Source organism: Hemitrygon akajei, chromosome 9 (assembly GCF_048418815.1).
Source record: "Hemitrygon akajei chromosome 9, sHemAka1.3, whole genome shotgun sequence".
Taxonomy (NCBI): domain Eukaryota; kingdom Metazoa; phylum Chordata; class Chondrichthyes; order Myliobatiformes; family Dasyatidae; genus Hemitrygon; species Hemitrygon akajei.
Genome location: NC_133132.1, coordinates 98466229 through 98488329, shown reverse-complemented (window position 1 = coordinate 98488329; position 22101 = coordinate 98466229). Strand labels below are relative to the sequence as shown.

Below are 22101 nucleotides of genomic sequence, written 5' to 3'. Positions count from 1 at the left end.
AGGGGGAGAGAGAGGGGGAGAGAGGGGGAGAGAGGGGGAGAGAGGAAGAGAGAGAGGAAGAGCGAGAGCAGTGAGTGAAGAAAGGTAGGGAGAGCAAGGTGGAAGAAGTGGGAGGAGGTTGAGGACAGGAAAGTAGGAGAAACAGTAAGAGAGTGGGGGGGAGGAGAAAAGGGAGAGAGATTAGTGAAAGACTGAGAAGAGATGAGGTGAGAATGGAGAAGGGCAAGGACAGAAGGAAGAGAGGCAAGTTATCCCTAAAAGAATCAGACATTAATTAAACAAATGGGTCAAGTTTTCCAACACAGGGGCCCTTCTCCTAAAAGGGTAACTATTGTACGGTTAGTAGGTTAATTGGTCACATGGGTGTAACTGGGCAGCAGGCTCCTTGAGCCAGAGAGTACTGTATAGATGATGGAGGAGGGGTGGATGTATAAAATGGAAGTACCTTTCGAAATTCTGGACAGAAGAGTCTTCTGTATTCTCCTTGGGCTCTTCCTCATTCTTCACATCAGCCAGTGATTTCTCGAGATTCTAAATCAAATAAAGAGAAAAGAGGTTTAGCTTATAGTCACAGAAGTGTACAGCACAGATCCATGCTGACTTTTCTGCCCATCAGACTCAATCCAACAATTTCTATGCCTTGCCTATTTAAATCCTCTTAAACCACAAGTGTACATGACTGTCACCTCCTCTGGCAGTACATTCCAGATATCACCCCTCGCTGTGTAGAACAACTTACCACTCAGGTCCCCTTTCAAACTCCTTCCTCTCAACTTAAACCTACCATGTCCTCTTGATTTTGATATAATTTTAATTTTAAGAGGCAAAGATAAGGTGCAGCATCAATCAAGGAAATACTCTTTCCCTTTAGAATCTACCCTCCCAATCTAATACCCTCTGGTCCCAGACTCCCCCATTACTGGAAACATCCTCTCCATGTCCACTCTGTCTAGACCGTTCAATATTCAATAGGTTTCAGTCAGATATGCCCCTTATTCTTCTAAACTCCAGTGAGTACAGGCCCACAGCCATTATTTTGGAATTAGTTTTGTTGTAATTATTCTTAAGATTCATTTGGAGATTTCCTGTTTGGGAGGGTGGGGGGCACCCAGTGAGGCTGAGGAAAAGACCAACGGGGTCAGTGGAAAGGGCAGTGATCCTGAGATGCCAGTTCTGTGGATGGCGTGGTAAGTGTGGCAGTTAACATAACTCTTTGTGGCGCTAGTGATCACCCATCAGGGTTCAATTCTCACCACTGACTGTAAGGAGTTTGTACGTTCTCCCTGTGACTGTGTGGGTTTCCTCCGGGTGCTCCGGTTTCCTCCTACATTCCAAAGACAAATGGGTTAGAGTTAGTAAGTTAAGGGCATACTGTGTTGATGCTGGAAGCATGGCACAGCCTCAGAATGCGTTGATCATTGATGAAAACAACACATTTCAGATTTGATGTTCACGAGCCAAATAAAGCTCACATTTCTTTCCGTCTTTCCTTGCTTAGAACCAATAAAACACGCTCACCCTTCCCCAGCATCAACTCAGCAAAGCCAAAAGGCAGGTTAGCTTGATGCCCATGACCCTACCACAGCACCTCTACTCCCTGCCATCTCTACTTCTCCAAGCCAACACTGCCTCCCACTCCGAAAATTTGCAGTTATTGTACACACCTCAACATTATCAGTGTCTATGCTCCAACATTTGGGCCCCTTCCAACAAAAGTTTTCCAACCCCTCTTAATTGTAATATATAAATGTAGGGTTCCACTGTAATTCCTTCACCAGTGTACCGGAAGAGGGCAATATGAACATCATCATCGTAGGTCACATCATCCAGATGACTCACTCACGTCTCCCCAGACAGATCCTTTATTCCCAGTTTAAGGAAGGTCAGTTAGCCCCTGGTGGGCAAAGGAATTGAAGTAGCCTGAAGACATTCAACATTACATCTACACCTGGAGGAAATCTGTTCAAGCAGCAGCTGCTGAACAACCAAGAGACCCAACCACTAACCACAGCCACCACTTACTCTTATCCACACTGCACCAGAATGTGTGGATCCCAGTTCAGCCTTTACAGTAACCTGAGGACCCACCAATACTCGACTCAGTGATCACAGCCCCTTCACCAAAAGAAGTGATCTTTCCCGCATCCCTTGCTAATCATCCAGCACAGAGCTCTTTAAGCATCAAGGCACAGAGCAGGCATCCAAGTCTTTCACCAGCTGTGCTAACAAGCCTGATTTTGACTGTCCCCTGGGTCTGTGTGCCACATTGTCCTCTTCTACTCAGTCAGTACCTTGAAAGTAAATGGATGTTTCGAAATTTCCACCAATGCTAGTCTTGCGGCTTCTCTCTTGGCTTCTTTCTTGCTTCCTCCAAAGCCTTCTGGGTATTTCCTATCATTAATGACAACTTGACAACTAAACCTGCAACACAATGACAGTCACTTTAGCCACGGACACATAATCAAAACAGTATAACTTTCTGATATATTCAGAGGTTCCGCTTATGTGTGGGAGAATTTACATATAACAGGCCTTTCTGGCCCAACAAGTGATCTGATTTATGGAAACCTGATGTTACACAAATTCTCCTATATGCCTCTGAAGCATTTTTCAAGATAGTAAAAAAATGCTTCACAACTTTCTGGATTAATGATTGGATACTGTGGGCATTCTGTTATATTCTGTATAAATTATTCTGATTATTCAGTGTATATTCTGTTAGTTTAATTATGGGTAGTTTTGGAAATGGCAATGGTTTATTATTGTCACACGTATTAAGCGAAAGAGTGAAACATACACTTCGTACAGATCAGGTCATTACACTGAGCATTGAGCTGGAACAAGGTAAAACAATAACAATGCAGAATAAAGTGTAAAGCGCCAGAGGAAGTGCAGAGCAGGTAAACAATAAAGTGCCAGATTGTAACGAGGTAGATTGTGAGGCCGAGCCCAACTTATTGTGCAAGAGGTCCGTTAAAGAGAGGTTAACAATAGGATAGTAGCTGTCCTTGAGCCTGATGGTACATGCTTTCAGACTTCTGTATTTTCTGCCCAATGGGAGAGGGGGGAAGAGAGAATGAAGTTACCATACCAACCCGTTGTGCACCCAGACTGACTGTTTTCTAAGGTGCAGTAACAAAAATTGGTAGGCTTTGACAGGACAAGCCAAAAAGGGGTGGCACAGCAGTGTAGCTGTTAACTATGCAATTACAGTGCCAGTGACCCAGGTTCAATTCCTGCTGCTGTCCATAAGGAGTTTGTACATTCTCCCTTTAACCACGAGGGTTTCCTCCTGGTGCTCCAGTTTCCTCCCACACTCCAAAGACATGCAGGTCAGTAGCTTTAATTGGTTGTAACCAGCTGGCACAGCTTCACTGGACCAGAAGAGCATGTTACCAGCAACATGGTTTATTATTGTTACATAAAATACTCAACGGAATGAATTCATCACAGGCTGGTATGGAAACACCAATGCACTTGAATGACTATCCTACAAAAAGCAGTTTACATGGCCTAGTCTGCCATGGATCACTGAGCACATCTATACAGGGTGATGTCGCAGAAAGCAGCATTCACCCTCAGGGACCCGCACCTCCCAGGACATGCTCTCTTCTCACTGAATCACACCACCAGGTTCAGGAACAATTATTACCCCTCAACCATCAGGCTCTTGAACCAAAGGGATAACTTCACTCGCCCATCACTGAACAGTTCCCACGACCTTTGGGTTCACTTTGAAGGACTCTTCATCTCATGTTCTTGATATTAATTGCTTATTTATTAATTTATTATTATTATTTCTTTTTTCTTTCTTTTTATATTTGCATAGCTTGTTGTCTTTTCTACACTGGTTGTTTAGGTCTCTTTGTGGATAGCTTTCTCATTGATTCTATTATGGTTATAGGATTTATTGAGTATGGCTGCAAGAATATTAATCCCAAGGTTGTATATGATGACACATACATAATTTGATAAGTTTACTTTGAACTTTGAATTATAGCAAGTGTATGTAGAATGATGCAATACGGGTTACTCTTGAAAACGGATGTTTCTGTCACACAAGAAAATTGGTTTATGGGGCTATACTCAGAACAGAATCTGAAAACATCTCGATAAATTCATAGATTCATTATAGCACGGAAACCAACCTTTCAGTCAACCAAATGCAAACCACCAACCACCCATTTACATGAATCCCAGTTCCACTACGGAAAGTCCCAAGTTCGGCTGCAGAAGGGGGAGGGTTGGGCATACGGCTAGCAACCCCATTCCGTAAAAACCCAGAGCTATAGAAATGCCAACAAAACTTCCAAGGACCTTATCCCTGGGAGAGGAAGAATCTTCACCTAGAAGGCACCAAAAAATGGGCTTCACTGAGGGATAACTTGAAAGACTGGCCCAGGACAGAGGACTCTGTGAGCTGCTGTTGGCGGCCTATGCCCAGTAGGGGTGATGGGCTTATGGGTCTTTCGATGGTAAAAAAGTGTTAAAAATGAACAATTAAACCTTTGTTTGGACCCAGAGGCTGCTGTGACCAAGCACGCTGCCACCTCACCGGAAAATATTGTGGGTTGAAAGGCCTGTTTCTGTTCTATGTTCTATGAGGAAAATCAATAACTAAGGTTGGTGTGCTGTTTGGCAAGGTGTGAGACAGTAAAGGCGTAATAATTTATCTTTACAAAGCTGCACTTACTTTTGTATGTGAGCCACCCCTGTACTGATCTCGTTATCATCGTACCACATTTTCAGGTCATGCTTCTGCTTGTATTCATTGAGCTTACTGATGTAATTTTCCCCGCCAGCTGGGCTCGGTGTTCGGAAGGAGCTGTTGAGAGGCTACAAGAAAAACACGTCAGGGACAATGCCTCTGATTCTGCCACCAACTCACACTGTAGGTGCCCAAACCATCATCACATAGGTTTCGGGCACAGAGGAGCACTTGAATTCTTCTGAACGGCTGTATCCGTCACTGAACAATGGCACATGCGATTAAAGATTAGCTTTATTTGTCACGTGTATTGAAACATCGAAACAGACTGTGAAATGAGTAGTTTATGTAATGCTTTGTAACTCCAGAAACAAATCAAAAGGAAAAAAAATGGGAGCTGGGGATAACCTGTATATGTTTCGTTTTACTTTAGCAAGGCCCGCCCATATGGCATAACGATACTTTTGCATATAACCCATAATGAATTACGTAAACGCAAAGGTTGCTTAATCAAACAACATATTTACATTACTGAAATATTAAGTACACAACACTCCTCCCTGCTTAGCTATAAACTCTAACTCAACACAGAATGCATCTTAATTTATATACACATTATCACTGATATCAGCTGTGCAAAAGTCTTAGGTACATTTATATCACAAAGGTGCCCAAGAAGTTTGTACAGTACTGTAGTAATTTTATGTAATGGATTGTACTGCTGCCACACAAAAATACAAATTTCATGATATATCTGAGTGATGATAAACCTGATTCTGATATGGGTCTCTATTAATGGACTGAGTGGGAAGGAGGCAGGGAGAAGGGAAACATGGTTGGGAAAAGGGGAAAGCAGTGGGAAGCACCAGAGAAACATTCTATAATGATCAATAAACCAGTTGTTTGGAATCAAATTAACTTACCTGCCATCTCAGGGCTGGTTGCGTCTGAACCCACACCACCCCACCCTCCCCGCCCATGTTACTCTGTCACCTGCCCCGCACCCCTCCCACAGCACTCCTCACTTGCCATTCCAACATCCTTTGCTCCTGCCATATATGCAAACTTGCTCTCCACTCCACGTTGACAAATCCTGTAATGTGCAAATGTCTTAGGCACCCTAGCTACAGTGTATATGTGTGCATACGTGGATTCATCAGACCCTGACGTGTCCCAGCAGCGTTGGTCCACAAGTTACCTTTCTTGAGCTATAGGCATTTGGAGGCTTGCTCAGCAGTTCCTGTGACAGTCCTGATGTCTCTTTTCTTTGCAGCCACCAGAATCCCGAGTAGAGAGTAGGTTCTGCACAGCAAGCAGCCAGCAAAATCTCTACACCCCAGCTCTACAGGCTCGCATTGTGCCCACCACCCCAGTCTCTGTCACTGCTCTACCAGCTCCTGGTATCTGGCTTTCTTATGCTCAAATGCCTCATCAATCCAGTCTTCACAAGGCACTGTCAGTTCTACCATGACCACCTGCTTCGAGGTTTCGTACAGAATGACCGCGTCAGGCCTCAGATAACGATGTGATGAAGTCAGGAAACTTTAATTGCTTGCTCAGATCAACTTTCCCAATTTCCCCCGGGATCAATAAAGTATCTCTGTCTGTTTCAGTTGCCAGTCAGACACTGTGGAAAGGGAAGCCTGCCGGTGATCTGGGCTGAGGCTCTGGTTGGACTCTAGCTTTGACAAAGGCTATGGGCTTTCTGGGTTGGCAAGGTGCTACTGTTGCTATGATCAAGGAGATACTTTCAGCCACTGTCTTTAGCACCTGGTTATGGCATCAGCGGCAGCAGCCTTCTTTCAAGGCTTTTGGGCAGCTGCTAAGGATATGTTTCAGGGCCCCTCTGCCAGGGCAGAGACGACATGATGGTACAGTATAATACACCTACTACAATATACAGACATCCACAGCATAGTAAATTTTAAACTGTCCCATTCAGGCCTAAAGATTTAATCGGTGTGGAAGATTTCTTAGTTTTGTGGGATAACATCTTTCCTGACTGGGGTTGGTGGGTGGGGGGCAGTGTTAATCTCTCTGCTAAGCAGGTTAAACTTGTGGATGTAAAACAATTTGAGGTTCTGGGGCCTCAATGTTCTGTGGGCTACGTACAGTACCTCTAAATATACCTCTTTTGAATTACTCTCACTGCAATCTGCAGCATGTAATTTCCCTTTAAGGAATTTTAAACTGACATAATGAACCAGATTCCACAATCTTCTGAGGGTATCAGTAGACCTAACTCTCAAGTCAGCAGTTACAGCACCTATAAGCAGACGGATGAGGCCCCCTCCTCTCAGCATCTTGTTAGTGAATGTGCAGTCACTGGAGAACACAATTGAGGAACTGAGGGCAAGATTGCTGCATTGAAGGGAAATGAGAAATTGTTGTGTTCTGTGTTTTACCTGGATCTGGCTTACTCAGAGTATGTCACATACAGCAATCAGACTCCAAGGCTTCTTGAACCAAACTGCTGATTCTGGAAAGGCAAAAGGTGGAGGTATGTGTTTCCTGATGAACTATCTGTGGAACTCCAATGTGGTGGCTTTGTCGTACTCTTGTCCCCCAACCTTGAACACCCAACAATCAAAAGCTGACCATTCTATTTACCAAGAGAGTTCTCTTCCATGATCCTGACTGCATTTACATACCACCATCAACTGACTATAATCAAGCACTTGAGATATTACATGATGCTGCCTCCAAACAACAAACAGTCCATTCCCATGCATTTCAAATCATAGTTGGGGATTTCAATCAGGCTTGTTTGAAGAAAGCTGCCCAATCACCATCAGCATATAACCTATAGCACCAGAGATCCCAACACACTAGACCGCTGCTAAATTAAGGTGAGGCAGGGGTTCCCAACCTGAGGTCCAATGATCCCTCAGTTAATGGTAGGGGTCCATGGCATAAGAAAGGTTGGGAAGCACTGGGATAAGGAATGTCAACTGATCCATGCCCAGACCACACAATGGGAAATCTGATCACTTGCCTGTCCTCCTACCTATATACAGACAGAGGTTAAAGAACAAAACTCCAGAACTTAGGACAATAAAGAGGTGGTCACGGGAGGCAGTGAAACGGCTACACGATCGCTTCGAGTTGGTGGACTGGGCCATGTTCAAGACCTCATCTGTAGATTTGAACGAATACACCATGGTTGTCACAGACTTTCTAAAAGCAGATATAGATGAGTGTGCCCCCACAAAATCATTCAGAGTCTTCCCGACCAGAGGCCCTGGATGAACCATGAGATCTGAAAACGGCTGAGGGCCAGATCAGAGGCATTCAGGTCTGGCAACCAATTAGGATGCAAGAGGTCCAGGCACAATCTCCAGAAAGTCTTCTCATGGGCGAAGGGCCACACCTGAGTCAATGAAGGATGCTCCACAGCTTTGGTAGAAGTTGAACACCATCACCTCTTACAAAATGAAACCAAACAACATAAGTGACAACAGGACTTCACCCCAGATGAGCTCAATGCTCACTTTGACCATCAAATCATGGAGGAACTTTCACAAACTCCCACAGTCTCCAATGATTCTGTGATTTCAGTCTCTGAGGCTGATGTGAGAGCATCCTTCAGGAGGGTAAACCCATAGAAACCATCCGGCCCAGATGGGGTATCTGGCTGAGTACTGAAGGCAAGTGCTGATCAACTGGCTGGTTTGTTCACTGAGATCACTTCAGCAGTCTGAGGTACCCACTTGCTTCAAGCAGGCTTCAATTGTACTGGTGCCCAAGAAGAATGTAGGAACCAGCCTCAATGACTATTGTCCAGTAGCACTTACAGTCACTGCGATGAAGTGCTTTGAGAGGTTGGTAATGAAACATACCAACTCCTGCTTGAAAAGCGACTTGGATCCACTCCAATTTGCCTGTCAGAACAACTGTTCCATAGCAGATTCCATTTCACTGGCTCTTCACTCAACCCTGGAACATCTGGACAGCAAAGATACATTCTTCAGGATGCTCTCTATCGACTACAGCTCAGCATTCAATACTATCAGTCCCTCAAAACTAATCAATAAGCTTCAAACCTTGGCCTCAATACCGCCTTGTGCAATTGGATTCCTGCTTTCCTCACTTGCAGACCCCAAGCAGTTTGCAGTTCGGATTGGCAACATCATCTCCTCCACAATCTCCGTCTGCACAGGTGCACCACAAGGCTGAATACTTAGTCCCCTGCTCTTCTCACTTTGCACTTATGACTGGGTGCCCAAGTACAGCTCAAATGTCATTCTCCTTTTCTGACGACACCACTGTTGTGGGCCAAATCAAAGGAGGTGATGAATCAGCATATTGGGGGGAAGATTGAAAATCTGGCTAACCTCTCTCTCAATGTCAGTAAGACACAAGGAACTGATTATTGACTTCAGGAGGAGGAAACCAGAGGTCCATGAGCCGGTCCACATCGAGGGATCAGAGGTGGAAAAGGTTTTAATTCCTTGGAGTTATTTGTCATGGCCCAGCACAAAAGTGCAATTATGAAGAAAGCACATCAGTGACTTTACATCCTTAGGAGTTTGCAAAGATTCAACATGATATCTATAATTTTGACTAACTTCTACAGATGTGTGGTGGAGAGTATACTGACTGGCTGGATCACAGCCTGTGATGGAAACACCAATGCCTTTGCACAGAAAAGATCGTACAAAAAGTGGATGCAGCCCATTTGATAACATTTAAAGCCCTCCCCACCATTGAGCACATCTACACAGAGCATTGTCACCAGGTAAGCAGTATCCATCATCAGGAACCTCCACCTCCCAGGGCATGCTCTCTTCTCACTGCTGCCATCAGGAAGGTAAACCCATGGGACCCACAGGTGCCTCAGGACTCACATCACCACATTCAGGATCAGTTATTAACCTTCAATCATCAGGCTCTTGAACCAGAAAGGATAACTTCACTCACCCCACCACTGAACTGTTCCCACAACCTTTGGACTCACTTTCAAGGGTTCTTCATCTCATGTTCTCAATATTAATTGTTTATTTATTTTTATATTTGCTCAACCTTGGAAAGAATTCCTTTAGCCTCCATGCAATCTGGCTCACTGGCTACTTTATCACAAATGGTATAAGGAGCCAGATAGGCTTTGTAAAACATTGGTGTGGCATTTTCATTAAACCGTATTTTATCCTTAATATGTTTGAATTTTCCATTGTCATCCCTGTACACTGCTGTGGCATCATCCAGTACCTTTCTTAACTTGCTTTCAGTTGACTCTGTTGCAGGGGATGTGGCATGCAGATGATGGATGGATCTCCAATCAAGTTGTAATTGTCTCAGCCAATCACAGCCCCACAATGCTGGTCCTCGTTTTTGCCACATACAAACCCAATGTGGCTTGTTGGTTGTTATATTTCACTGTTACTTATAAATGTCATTAAAAAAGCAGTTATCTTTTCTCCAGTATAAGTTCTTAGTTGGATATCTGCAGGCTTCATTTCAGTATCAAACTCATTTTGTGGAATCTGAAACAGTTGAGCCAGTATCCAATTCCATTTGATCAATTTGTTGTGCACTCCTGCTGTGAGCCATATTACTTGCCTCCTGTGAGAAGGGGTATGACGGGGTCCAGAGTGGGGTATTGAAAAAGAGGGAGGGGGGGGGAACCAGAAGTTGGAGAAATCGATGTTCATCCCATCAAGTTGGAGGCTACCTAGACAGAATATGAGGTGTTGCTCCTCCCCGAGAGAGGCCTCATTATGACAGTAGAGGAGACCAGGCACCGACGTGGTGAATTAAAGTCATTGGCCACTGGGAAATTCTGTTCTTTGCAGATGAAGCCAAGGTGCTCGACAAAGCGGTCCCCCGATCTAAGGCGGTCTCATCAGTGTAGAAGAGGCCACATCAGGAGCACTGGATACAATAGATTTGGGCGTGGAAGAGTTGCCTCAGAAGGAAGGACTGTTTGAGGCCCTGAATGGAGGTGAGGGAGGAGATGAATGGGGAGGTGTAGCACTTCTTTCGCTTGAAGGGATAAGTGTCAAGAGGGTAATTAGTTGGGAGGGATGAACAAACATGGGAATCACAGAGGGAGTGATCCCTGTGGAAGGTGGGAGGTGTTTGGTGACAGGGTCCCGCTGAAGATGATGGAAGCTGTGGAGAGTGATGCTTGGTGGTAGGTAGGAGAGCACAAGAGGAACTCCAGCCCATTTAAGGTGACAGGAAGATAGGTATCCAGGAAATAGAGGAGATGTGTGCGAGGGCAGCCGCTGGAAGCTGTTTCTTTGCCCGAAACTCACCTCTTGGAACTCTAACAGAATTCAAGGGATTCCAGTGTTTTTCAATATCTTGCTCCCAAGTGATGATTTACAAGGATGTTGCTGGGACTTCAGAACTTGAGTTAAAGGGAAAATGTGAATAGGTTAAGACTTTATTCTACAGAGCACAGGAGAATGAGGGGAGATTTGATAGAGGTATACAAAATTCTGAGTGGTATAGTTAGGGCTAACGTAAGCAGGCTTTTTCCACTGAAGTTGGGTGAGACTCAAACTAGAGGTCGTGGGTTAAAAGAGCTAAAGATGGTGGCAGAGGTTTTGGTGGACCCGGGCGACTTCTTCCAGTTCACCTGTGAAACAATTTAAATCTCCTGTTCTCATGTGTCTTTTTCCCTTTTCAAGGTGGCTGGGGTCCTGTCGAAATCTATAATATACAGCTGCCTTTAGGGATGTCCAGGAGTAGCTGGAAGACATGCATCTTCTCCAGATCATTGTCTCTGGGAGCTTTGCTATTGCTTGCATGGTGGGTGTTGTGGGAGGGGGCAGTTATGCTCTTGCTGAGCATGGGGTGGAGGGGGGCTTTGGGGTTCTAGCATTTTTCTGTCATTCATTCTTTGCGGTTTTTCCTCTCTGTTTTGTGGATGTCTGTGGAGAGTAAGAATTTCAGGTTGTATATTGTGTACATTCTCTGACATTAAACTGAACCATTGAAGGGTGAAAGATGTAATGTTTAAGGAGAACATGAGGGGAACTGCTTCACTCAGAGGGTGCTGAGAGTATAGAATGAGCTACCAGTGTGAGTGTTGGGTGCGGATTTGATTTCAATATTTAATAGAAATTTGGATAAATACATGGTTGGGAGGGGTAGGGAGAGCTATGGTCCAGGTGCTAGGGCAGAATAATTGTTTGGAGGGCTTGTTTCTGCGCTAAAGTGTTCTAAGACTCTATGACTTCTTTAGCCACCACTCCAGTAGCCATTTGTTTTCAGGTACACAGAGTACGAAAGAAGTGAAAAGCAGAAAATGTTGGAAAAAACTCATCAAGTCAGCCAGCTTGTGTTTCCTCGATGTAATGATCTACATGCATGGATGCAAAATCTGTCACTAAATTCAGTAATGCTGCATTCGTTCATTTCATCAGGGCATTGAGAAAACCACGTAGTACAAGTTTTCACTGTATCTCAGTGCATCACCAGGTCCTAGGCAGCAGCCACTTGCTCCTTCACCAACAACGGTTAGACACTTCGACAAAATAAATATAATTGAGGATTTCCATTTCTATAGCATCTTGCAGAACTGAAAGACCATAAGACATTGGAGCAGAATTAGGCCATCTGTCCCCATTCCATAATGCTGATTTATTATCCCTCTCAACCCCATTTTCCTGCCTTCTCCCCATAACCTTTGACACCCTGAATAATCAAGAACCTATCAACTTCCGCTTTAACTGTATTCAATAACTTAGCCTCCACAGCCATCTGTGGCAATGAATTCCACAGATTCACCAACCTCTGGCTAAAGAATACCTTCTCATTTCTATTCTAAATGAACCTACCTCTATTCTGAGGTTGTATCTTCTGGTCCTTGACTCCTTCACTGTAGAAACCATTCTCTCCACATCCACTCTATCAAAGTTACTTGGTTAATCACTGTCTGTTACACTACTGGTGTTTTGGGCAACAATGAAGATCCTCCATCTCTGTCTGTCCTTGACCATCTCTATTGTACCCAAGATGTGGTTCACAGTTCTCATTCCTGCCTCTACAGTATGGCGCTAAGTTGTGTTTGATTTCCTGCATTTCCTCTGCCCTTCAGGGGTCCAATGAAATGCTGTCTTAAATGCTGGAGTTGGCCCCTCTTCTCCTCATGTGCCCAATCCATCTCTAACATGTCCTCATGATGATGGTGTCATGTCCTCTTGGTGACACTGAAGGATTAGGGCAAGACTGGAGTTCTTTCTTGGCCAGAAAATACAGAGGAGGATCTTCCAGCGGCTCATGGCATGGAATGATGATGGCTTGGCAAGGTTGCTCTCTGTCATGCGCCAGCATTCTGACCCGTACACTGAGGACAGTACAGAGTTCTGGCACCACTTCACCCTGGTGTGGACACTGCACTTGGTTAATTCCCATAAGTTGCTCATTGATCTGAAGACAGTTCAAGCTCTACTGAGTCTGCACCGGACATCGTACTTGGTCCCACCATCCTGCCGAATGATGCTGCTCAGGTAGGTGAATCAGCCGGTGCCAGGTAACTTGGCACCATGTGCCGTGACAGGAGGAGATTCTACATTGAGGGTCATGGTCTCAGTCATTCTCCGGCTGACTCTGAGTCCAGCCTGTCCAGCCAAGGTACACAGGCACTGGGTTTTCTCTTGCATGTGCTGGTGTGTATGTGATAGCAATGCCAAGTCATCCACAAAAGTCAAGGTCTTCTAAAGTAGAGAATAGAGTCCATCTAATGCCTCTCTGCTTATATTTCATTGTTTGCCTCATAACCCAGTCAATCACCAGGTTAAATAATATCACCAACATCACACAGCCATGCCTGACTCCTGCCTTGACTTAAGAACTCAAATTACAGTCCCAACTATGCAGGTGAAATTAGTATAGAAACTCTAGATAAGCTGGGCAATTTTCTAAATACAATCTGAGAATTCACCAAAGGCTCTCCCTGGTGGTACTGGAAACCCTTTATTTAGGTTTCCAGTATCTGCAGTTGTTTTTTTAAATTTACTGCAGCATTTTGACTGATTACATCTTCCAGTCATTCACGTTTGTGATACATGCCATGTCCCCTTCAGATAAAGATCACAAGGAAAGGCTGGCTGAGGAGCAGGAGCGTTTTCAAAGTCCATGAAATTCACATATGGCTGTCTCTGCCACTCTGCGCACTCTTCTCTGATTTAACACAGCATGATGATCTGATTGACACAGCCTGTTTCTCCTGAAGCCCAGCTTGCTCTTTCCTGAAGCACACATCGACAGCGTCTGTAATCCATTGACAATGACTTTGACGAGAATTGTGCTCGACACTGACAAAAGTCTAATGCCATGCCAGTTGTTGCAATCACTTCATGCTCCTTTCTTGGGGATCCTAACAATGACTTCCTTTGACCAGTCCTTTTGTATTTGTCCCCGTTCCCAGATTACAGTAAACAGTGGGTGTAGAATGGCTGTTGCAACCTTTGGTTCACTCTGAACAGGTCAGCATTCAAATTGTCATGTCCCAGAGTTTTGCCGTTCTTTATTGATTTAATCGCAGCAACAATCTCTTCTGTGGATCTGTGCTGATGTCGAGATCTTCTGCTGCCTCGTGTATGTCAGGTTCTTCATTTGGTGGTTGTCTATTCTGTAATTCTCTGAAATATTCTAACCATTGTGATTCTTGCTCTTTCTCAGTTGTCGAAAGCAGATTGTTCTTATTTCTCATGGGACCACTGGATCTGCCCCAGCACTTTCTGCATACCAATTCTGAAATCTTGTATATATTTCCTGGAACACCTTGAATAGCTGCTGCTTCAGCCTCCTGTACAAGGTCTTCGATGTAGACGCTTAATCTTTCTAACAAGTCTCTTTACCTTCTTGTTAGCTTCAGTGTATGCTAGGTGAAGTTTCTCCTTAATTCGTGTTGATTTTGCATCCAACACTTTTTAAAATTTTCTGTATTTCTTCTGAGGCTGTCCATGTTTCCTGCTGTATCCATTCTTATAACCATATAACAATTACAGCAGGGAAACAGGCCATCTCGGCCCTTCTAGTCCGTGCCAACACTTACACTCACCTAGTCCCACTGGCCCGCACTCAGCCCATAACCCTCCATTCCTTTCCTGTCCATATACCTATCCAATTTTACTTTAAATGACAATACCGAACCTGCCTCTACCACTTCTACTGGAAGCTCATTCCACACAGCTACCACTCTCTGAGTAAAGAAATTCCCCCGCGTGTTACCCTTAAACTTTTGCCCCTAACTCTCAAATCATGTCCTCTTGTTTGAATCTCCCCTCCTCTCAATGGAAAAAGCCTATCTACGTCAACTCAATCTATCCCCCTCATTACTTTAAATAACTCTATCAAGTCCCCCCTCAGCCTTCTACGCTGAGACACATCCTCAACAAGGTCTTGCAAGACCTGGAATCCATTCTTAAGCTGAATGCTGAAGGCACATCTCACACTGGTGTCCTTGAGCTTTTCAATATCAAAACATCTTTGCTGTATTTGTTCTGGTCCCAGTGCTTCTCAGCTTGAGTTTCTTCACTGCTACAGCAAAGTGGTGATCACTTCCTGTGTCTGCTCTTCTCTTCAACATCCTGCAAGGATCGTCTCCACGTACCATTGATCATTAAATGGTCAATCTGGTTCTTGTCACATTCATTGGCTGAGCACGTCAGTTTGTGGATTTCACGGTGCAGAAAGAGAGTCCCTCCTTTGACCAAATTGTTCATGGCACAGAATTCCATCAGTCTTTCACCATTGTTATACATTGTTCCACATCCATGCGTGCTCCTGACCCTAGTGAAGTGTGAGTTGTTATCTCCCACTTTGGCACTTAGATCTCCTATGACAATGGCTGTCATGGCGCGGCGTTAACTCTAGCTCCGATTGCAGCTGTTCGTAGAAGACATCCGTTTCTTCAATGTCACTATCATCAGTAGGAGCTTAGCACAGGGTTACAGTCATGTTCTCTTGCTTCCCTTTCAGCCTGACTCTCATCAACCTGTTGATTGGTCTTGACTCTAGCAAGCACTTCTCAATGCCTTTCTTCAAAATGACAGCTACACCATCGTGATGCTGACCATCTTCCCTTCCTGAGTATAAAACTCCTTACCCAGTTGCTACCTTTAGACTGCCAGACCCTGTCCATATTCTTTCACAGACGGCCAGTATACATAGGTTGTAACGACACATTTCTACATTTATTTGTGCTAGCTTGCCAATGTTGTATATGGTTCGTACATTACAAGAAACAACTTTGGTCTTAATCTTGGTGGTGCTCAGGGCTTCCTTCATCATGCCGGTAGCTTCCTCTTGGTTTTCACTACTGTCAGTGATGCAAATCCCGGGTGGAGACTCAGGAATACCATCATACACAGAAATGGGATTCTTCATCGCTGTTTCCGTAACAATTTTTTTGACCAGTCAGGATTGTTAGCCCTGAGCTGAACCCCAAAACATGCAGGACCAGTGAATCACTCTTAGTCTGACCTCTACCCTTTGACCTGTTTGGCACAGATCACTCACCAAAAGTCAAATCACAAGGTCCTGACTCCAGCCAACACAGCTCTCCAGCTCTCGCAAGCCTCCAAACCCTACGACAAGGTTGTGGTTCTCTCGGAGGACTCTATCAAAAGCACCTCACAAAGTACTTTCCTGATCCCCTTAATGGCAATTTGATAAAGATTCTTGAAATATTGAATAAGAGAATGAAAGTGTTCCATAAAGGCTCTCATTCCACCTGCCATAGGATTCCCAGTGGTACCACCTCAGGCCATGTTTGATTTTGAGCTCTAGACTTTATTATGAACAGTTTTGGACTTCATATCTAAGAATAGATGTGCTGGCATTGTAGACAGTCCAGAGGTGGTTCACAATATTGGTCACAGTAATGAAAGGGCTAATTAATGAATGGCTCTGGGTCTGTAATTTTGGTGAAGTTTAGAAGAATGACAGGGGCTAACAATGAAACTTACTTACAGTCCTAGATAGAGTGGACATGGAGAGGATGTTTCTATTAGCAGACAATAGGGCACAGCCTCAGAATAGAAGGATGTTCCTTCAGAACAGAGATGAGGAGAAACTTCTTTAGCTATTGGATGGTGAATCATCGCCACAGATACCTGTAAAGGCTAAGTCATCGGGTAAATTCATAGCAGAGGTCCTTTATTGGTAAGGGCATCAAGGTTATGGAGAAAAGGCGGTTGAGGAGGAAAATAAATCAACTATGATTGACTTGTGGAGCTGATTTGATAGGCCAAATAGCCTGATACAGTTTCCAGGTCTTATGGTCTAATAAACTCCAATTCCACACCCACCTAGAGGTCCAGGCCTCACATTCCCTTTAACACTGACAATCATGGTGCCCCTTTGGCTAAACGACAGAGATAAAATCCAATAAGAAATAAATGCCTCAAATCAAATCTGAGTATTTTAAAAGTTGTAGTTAAAGATTAAAGTATGACACAGAAGGCTCACCTGCTCAGATTCTGTATCCAGAAGGTCCAGAAACTCACAAGCATTCTTAGCTGCATTCTGTTTAGCTTTCTTCTTTGTTTTGCCCTGGGCCTCAGGGTATATTTTATTCCCAAGATTTGCAGAAGTTATGAACCTGAAGTAGAGCAGACAGAGCAATGGAAATAAAATTAGCAAAGCAACAGTTAATTTTTCTGTCTGAACATTTGCTGATCCACAAAACACCTCAATGATCCTCTGGAGCCTAACCTTGTTCATTGGTATATGTGCCTCTCCAATGGAACCTACATGGGCTGTGATTTTCCCCTGGGAAATAGAAGACCGATACAGGACAACAGACAGAACAATGAAGGCCAGGAGTAGCTGCTGGTTTGTATTAGTTCTGTATAAGTTTATATCTTATGATCAATTTAATTTTTCACTTGGCATATACAGTATACAAGTTAACTACTTTATAAACATGCACAGAGTTTTCCAAAATACACTCAGTAGTCACTTTATTAGGTACACCTGTACATCCGCTCATTAATGCAAATATCTAATCAGCCAATCATGTGGCAGCAACTCAACGCATAAAAGCATCCAGACATGGTCGAGAGATTCAATTGTTGTTCAGACCAAACATTAGAATGGGGAAGAAATGTGATCTGAGTGACTTTGACCATGGAACGATTGTTGGTGCCAGACAAGGTGGTTTGAGTATGGCAGAAACAACTGATTTCAATGGCATTATGTAAATACAAGATACACATCTTCCGCCAACACAGCCTTCCGGCCTCCAGACAGAATAAATTCCTCACTCACACTCAGTGTTTGAATGCTCCACCAAAACTGAATATATTGAAGAAAGTGACCGCGATCTTTTGAAATTGAGTGAATAAAGCAAGATGGGTTTCAGGAAAAGATTAGCGCTGAGGGAAGAGATAAGACAATCTCATTAAGTAGCTTGGCTGCAAAGGCAACTCGAGCTTCAGATTCTTATCATGTCAAGGCAGAGCTCTCGATGGATATTACACCTGGAAGATGTTAAAGGAATTTCAGGGTTGTTAGATGGAGGAAGTTAAAACCGTGGGGAGGAACTGTGAACATGGAGCTGTAAACAACACGATCAAAGAAACATATTCCTTAGCAACTTACACAGGGTCATGAGATGGTCCACTTTGTGACTCTTCCCAGGTCAAGTTCTTCTTGACTGATGCTGCATAAAGGATAAGCTTTTCCACATACTTGTGGCCAGCATCAGAAGTTGTTGCTTCTGCATTGGCCATTTTCTTTCCGAACCTGTAATAGGCCATAGAACACAGGAAAGTACAGCTCATGATTTTGTGCTGACCTTTTAACCTACTCTAGGATCAATCTAACACTTCCCTCTCCCACAGCCTTCTGTTTTTCTATCATCTACATGCCTATCTAAAAGTCTCTTAGAAGTCTCTAATTGAACTCCATGGAGCATGTGGGGATCCTCCGATATCCAGGCAATCTTTCTCTTTTTTTTCTTTCTTTAGATAAGGGTTAAGGGTGGGGAGGGTTAATATTATTTTTCTCACTATTTTATCACCACATTTATACTTCGTAATTTTCTAAAAATTAATAAATAAATAAATAAATTTTTAAAAAGTCTCTAATATACCTGCCTCTACCACCACCCCTGGTAGTGCATTCCACACACCCTACACTCTGTGTAATGAATTTATCTCTGACATCCCCTCTATATCCTCCTCCAATCACGGTAAGATTATGCCCCCTTGTATTAGCTGTCTATCCACTCTGTGCCTCTATGTTATAGTTTATACAGCCCTATCCTATAATGAGGCGACTAGAATTGAACACAATCCTCCAGGCATAGTCGAACTAGAGTTTTACAGAGCTGCAACATTACCACAGGACATATGATCTCAGTCCTCCGAAGCCCACAGTTTGAGATTCTTTCAGTGCATCTGAGGTACGACTACAAGAGGGGCAATGGCCCCCGTGAATATAGACCGCGGGATCTTTCGTTCAGGCGCCTCTTGAGTTTGGAAACTAACTGCAGACTGAGATGTGGGGGCGGGGGGGGGGCAGAACTTACATATTGTAAGTTGCCAGCACCCTTGCCACTGTGTTGGATAGATTAACCATACACCAATGCCTCCCATCTCCCTCCTGCCCCGAGAGATGTTCAACAACGCAGGCTACTTTAAATGGTCGCACAAACCCATCTCGCGTCTGCACCGAGGACCCCAGACAAAAACGAGAGCAGCTCACCGTTTCTGCGCCAGCAAACTTCTGCACTTGCCCGCTACCCTACGCCGACGCTACAACTCCCACTTCCATTTACGTTTCTTCGGCGTTACGCGCTTTCGGTTTCGTTTCCCTGCAGTTTTGTAAAGGGGTGTGGAGAAAGCTGCAGTCCGGGGAGGCCCTCACCCTCTGACTATGGATGAGGAGCCGTGAAACGACAGGGCAGCACTCCTTTAGAGGGACTAACTGCGCCGAGGTCTGTAGTCAGACAGTGGGCAGCGGGTGTCTCTGCAACGCGAGGGCGTTAGCGAGTTCACCCCCATACGATCATCTCAACTCCTCAATGGTGGAACAGAACTGGATCTCCCGTTCACCCATGAATTCCGTCCTTCCAAATTCGCAATGGTAATCAAGGATCAACTTTATTCGTCGTATACGTTTTAGGAATTTGCTGCGGTGTGTTGGCGCGACATGCAACAAGAACAATTATAAAGAATAAACAGTATAAAATAATAAGTTAGAGGCTAAAATACGTATATGAAATAAAATGTGCATAAATACCAACATGTATTTACGACCTTATAAACTGCGATTTTAAGTGTTTACAGTGCATAGTGGACGAAAAGGAGTGCCTTTACTCCCCTTTCTTCCATGGCCCACTCTCATCAGATTTGTCCTAATTCAGCCCTTCACCTCTTCCATTTATCACCTCCCAGCTTCTCACTTCATCACCCTCCCCACCCTCTCTCCTATCACCTGCCAGATTGCACTCCTCCTCACTCCATCTTCTTGTCTGTCCACTTGCTTTGCAGTGCCGATGAAGGCTCTTGGCCTAAAACATCTACTGTTTATTTCACTCTATAGACGCTGTGTGATTCGCTGAGTTCCTCCAACTTCTTGTGTGTATTGCTCTGTAAGATGAGACTTAAAGCTGAGAGAAACAAGGTAAGCAAACACACAAGATGCTGGAGAAACTCAGCAGGCCAGGCAGCATCTATGGAAGAGTAAACAGTTGATAGACATAGAAAATTACAGCACACTACAGGTCCATGGTTGCTAACCATATAACCTACTCTTTCCCTAGCACATAGCCCTCTTATTTTTGTGAGCTCCATGTACCTATCTGACTGGCTCTTAAAAGACCCTATTGTAACCACTTCCACCACCTTCGCTGGCAGTGCATTCCACATGCCCACCACCCTCTGAAAAACTTACCCCTGACATCCCCTCAGTACCCATATCCAAGCACCTTAAAACTATGCCCCTTCGTGTTAACCATGTCAGCCCTGGAAAAAAGCCTCTGGCTATTCACATGATCAATGCTCCTCATCATCTTATACACCTCTATCAGGTCACCTCTCGTCGTCCGTCACCTATTCTCATAAGGTACGCCCTCCAATCAAGGTAACATTCTTGTAAATATCCTCTGCACTCTCTCTATAATATCCACATCTTGCCTGTTGTGAGGTGAGCAGAAATGAACACAGTACTCCAAGTGGGGTCTGACCAAGGTCTTAGTAGGTGTAACATTACCTCACAGCTCTTGAACTCAATCTCACAGTTGATGAATGCCAACACACCATACGCCTTCTTAGCAACACTGTCAACCTGTGCAGCAGCTTTGAGCGTCCTATCTACACAGACCCCAAGATCTCTCAGATCCTGCACACTGCCAAGAGTCTTACCATTTTCTTTTAAATTCTAGTGAATACAGGCCCAGAACCATCTAACACTCTTCATATGATAAGCCATTCAATTCTGGAATAATTTTCATGAGCCTCCTTTAAACCCTCTCCAGTTTCAGCACATCCTTTCTAAGATAAGGTGCTCAAACCTGTTCACAATACTGAGTGAGGCCTCACCGGTGCTTTGTAAAGTCTCAACATTACATCCTTGCTTTTATATTCTAGTCCCCTTGAAATGAATGGAACATTGCATTTGCCTTCCTCACCACAGACTCAACCTGCAAATTAACCTTTAGGGAATCCTGCACAGAACTCTCAAGTCCCCTTGAGCCTTAGTTTTTTTGTATTTTCTTCCCATTTAGAAAATAGTCAACCCTTTCATTTCTTCTACCAAAGTGCATGACCATACACTTCCCAACACTCTACTCAACCTGCCTTTTCTTTGTCCATTCTCCTAATCTAAATCCTTCTGTAGCCTCTCTACTTACTCAAAACTACCTGCCCCTCCACCTACTTTCATACCATCTGCAAACTTTGCAACAAAGCCATCAATTCCATCATCCAAATCATTGCCATCTGATGTAAAAATAATCAGTCCCAACACAAACCCTGGTGTAACACTACTAGTTACCAGCAGTCAACCAGGAGGCTCCCTTTATTCCCACCCTTTGCCTCCTGCCTGGGGAAAAGATTCTGACTTCCTACCCTATCTATGTCAGTTATAGTTTTAAAAACCATCAGGTCTTCAGAGAGGTAAGACAATTTAGTGAAAAGGGTTACATCACCACTGTATGTAGCGTGTGGCAGATTGTGGAAAATGTAGTCAGGCAGGGAAGTTTGTTCAGCTGCTCAGTCATTTCAAGGCCAAGATGATCTCTAGATGTTCGTGGATGGCATGTTGCTTGTTCTCGGGTCAATGTATTTTCTGAAGGGATGGTCAGGGGTTACCGCACTGATCTGTAGAGTCCATGAGATAGTTGCTGGGACAATGAGTGAGCTAGTCTTCTTACATTGTTAAAGGTAGGTAGACTATGAAGGCCAAATTATTTAATGGCTAGTGTAGTT

The 22101-nt window shown here is 44.1% G+C and overlaps 1 protein-coding gene across 4 annotated transcripts in view; it reads right to left on the bottom strand.

Moving 5' to 3' along the window:
- The window catches only part of LOC140733372 (interferon-induced, double-stranded RNA-activated protein kinase-like), a 78515-nt gene extending 58796 nt beyond the window's left edge, over positions 1-19719 (bottom strand). For 3 of the 4 annotated variants that reach the window (XM_073056618.1, XM_073056621.1, XM_073056620.1), the window contains exons 1-6: positions 19376-19719; positions 18269-18412; positions 17135-17267; positions 4694-4836; positions 2292-2421; positions 446-531 (exon numbers count right to left, since the gene is read on the bottom strand). In XM_073056618.1, coding sequence (XP_072912719.1) covers positions 446-531; positions 2292-2421; positions 4694-4836; positions 17135-17267; positions 18269-18399 — 623 coding nt within the window. In that variant the 5' untranslated portion in view covers positions 18400-18412; positions 19376-19719. Of the gene's footprint in view, positions 1-445; positions 532-2291; positions 2422-4693; positions 4837-17134; positions 17268-18268; positions 18413-19010; positions 19114-19375 lie in introns of those variants that run through there. The other variant, XM_073056619.1, reaches the window with a different exon arrangement.
- Positions 19720-22101: the final 2382 nt, after the last annotated feature.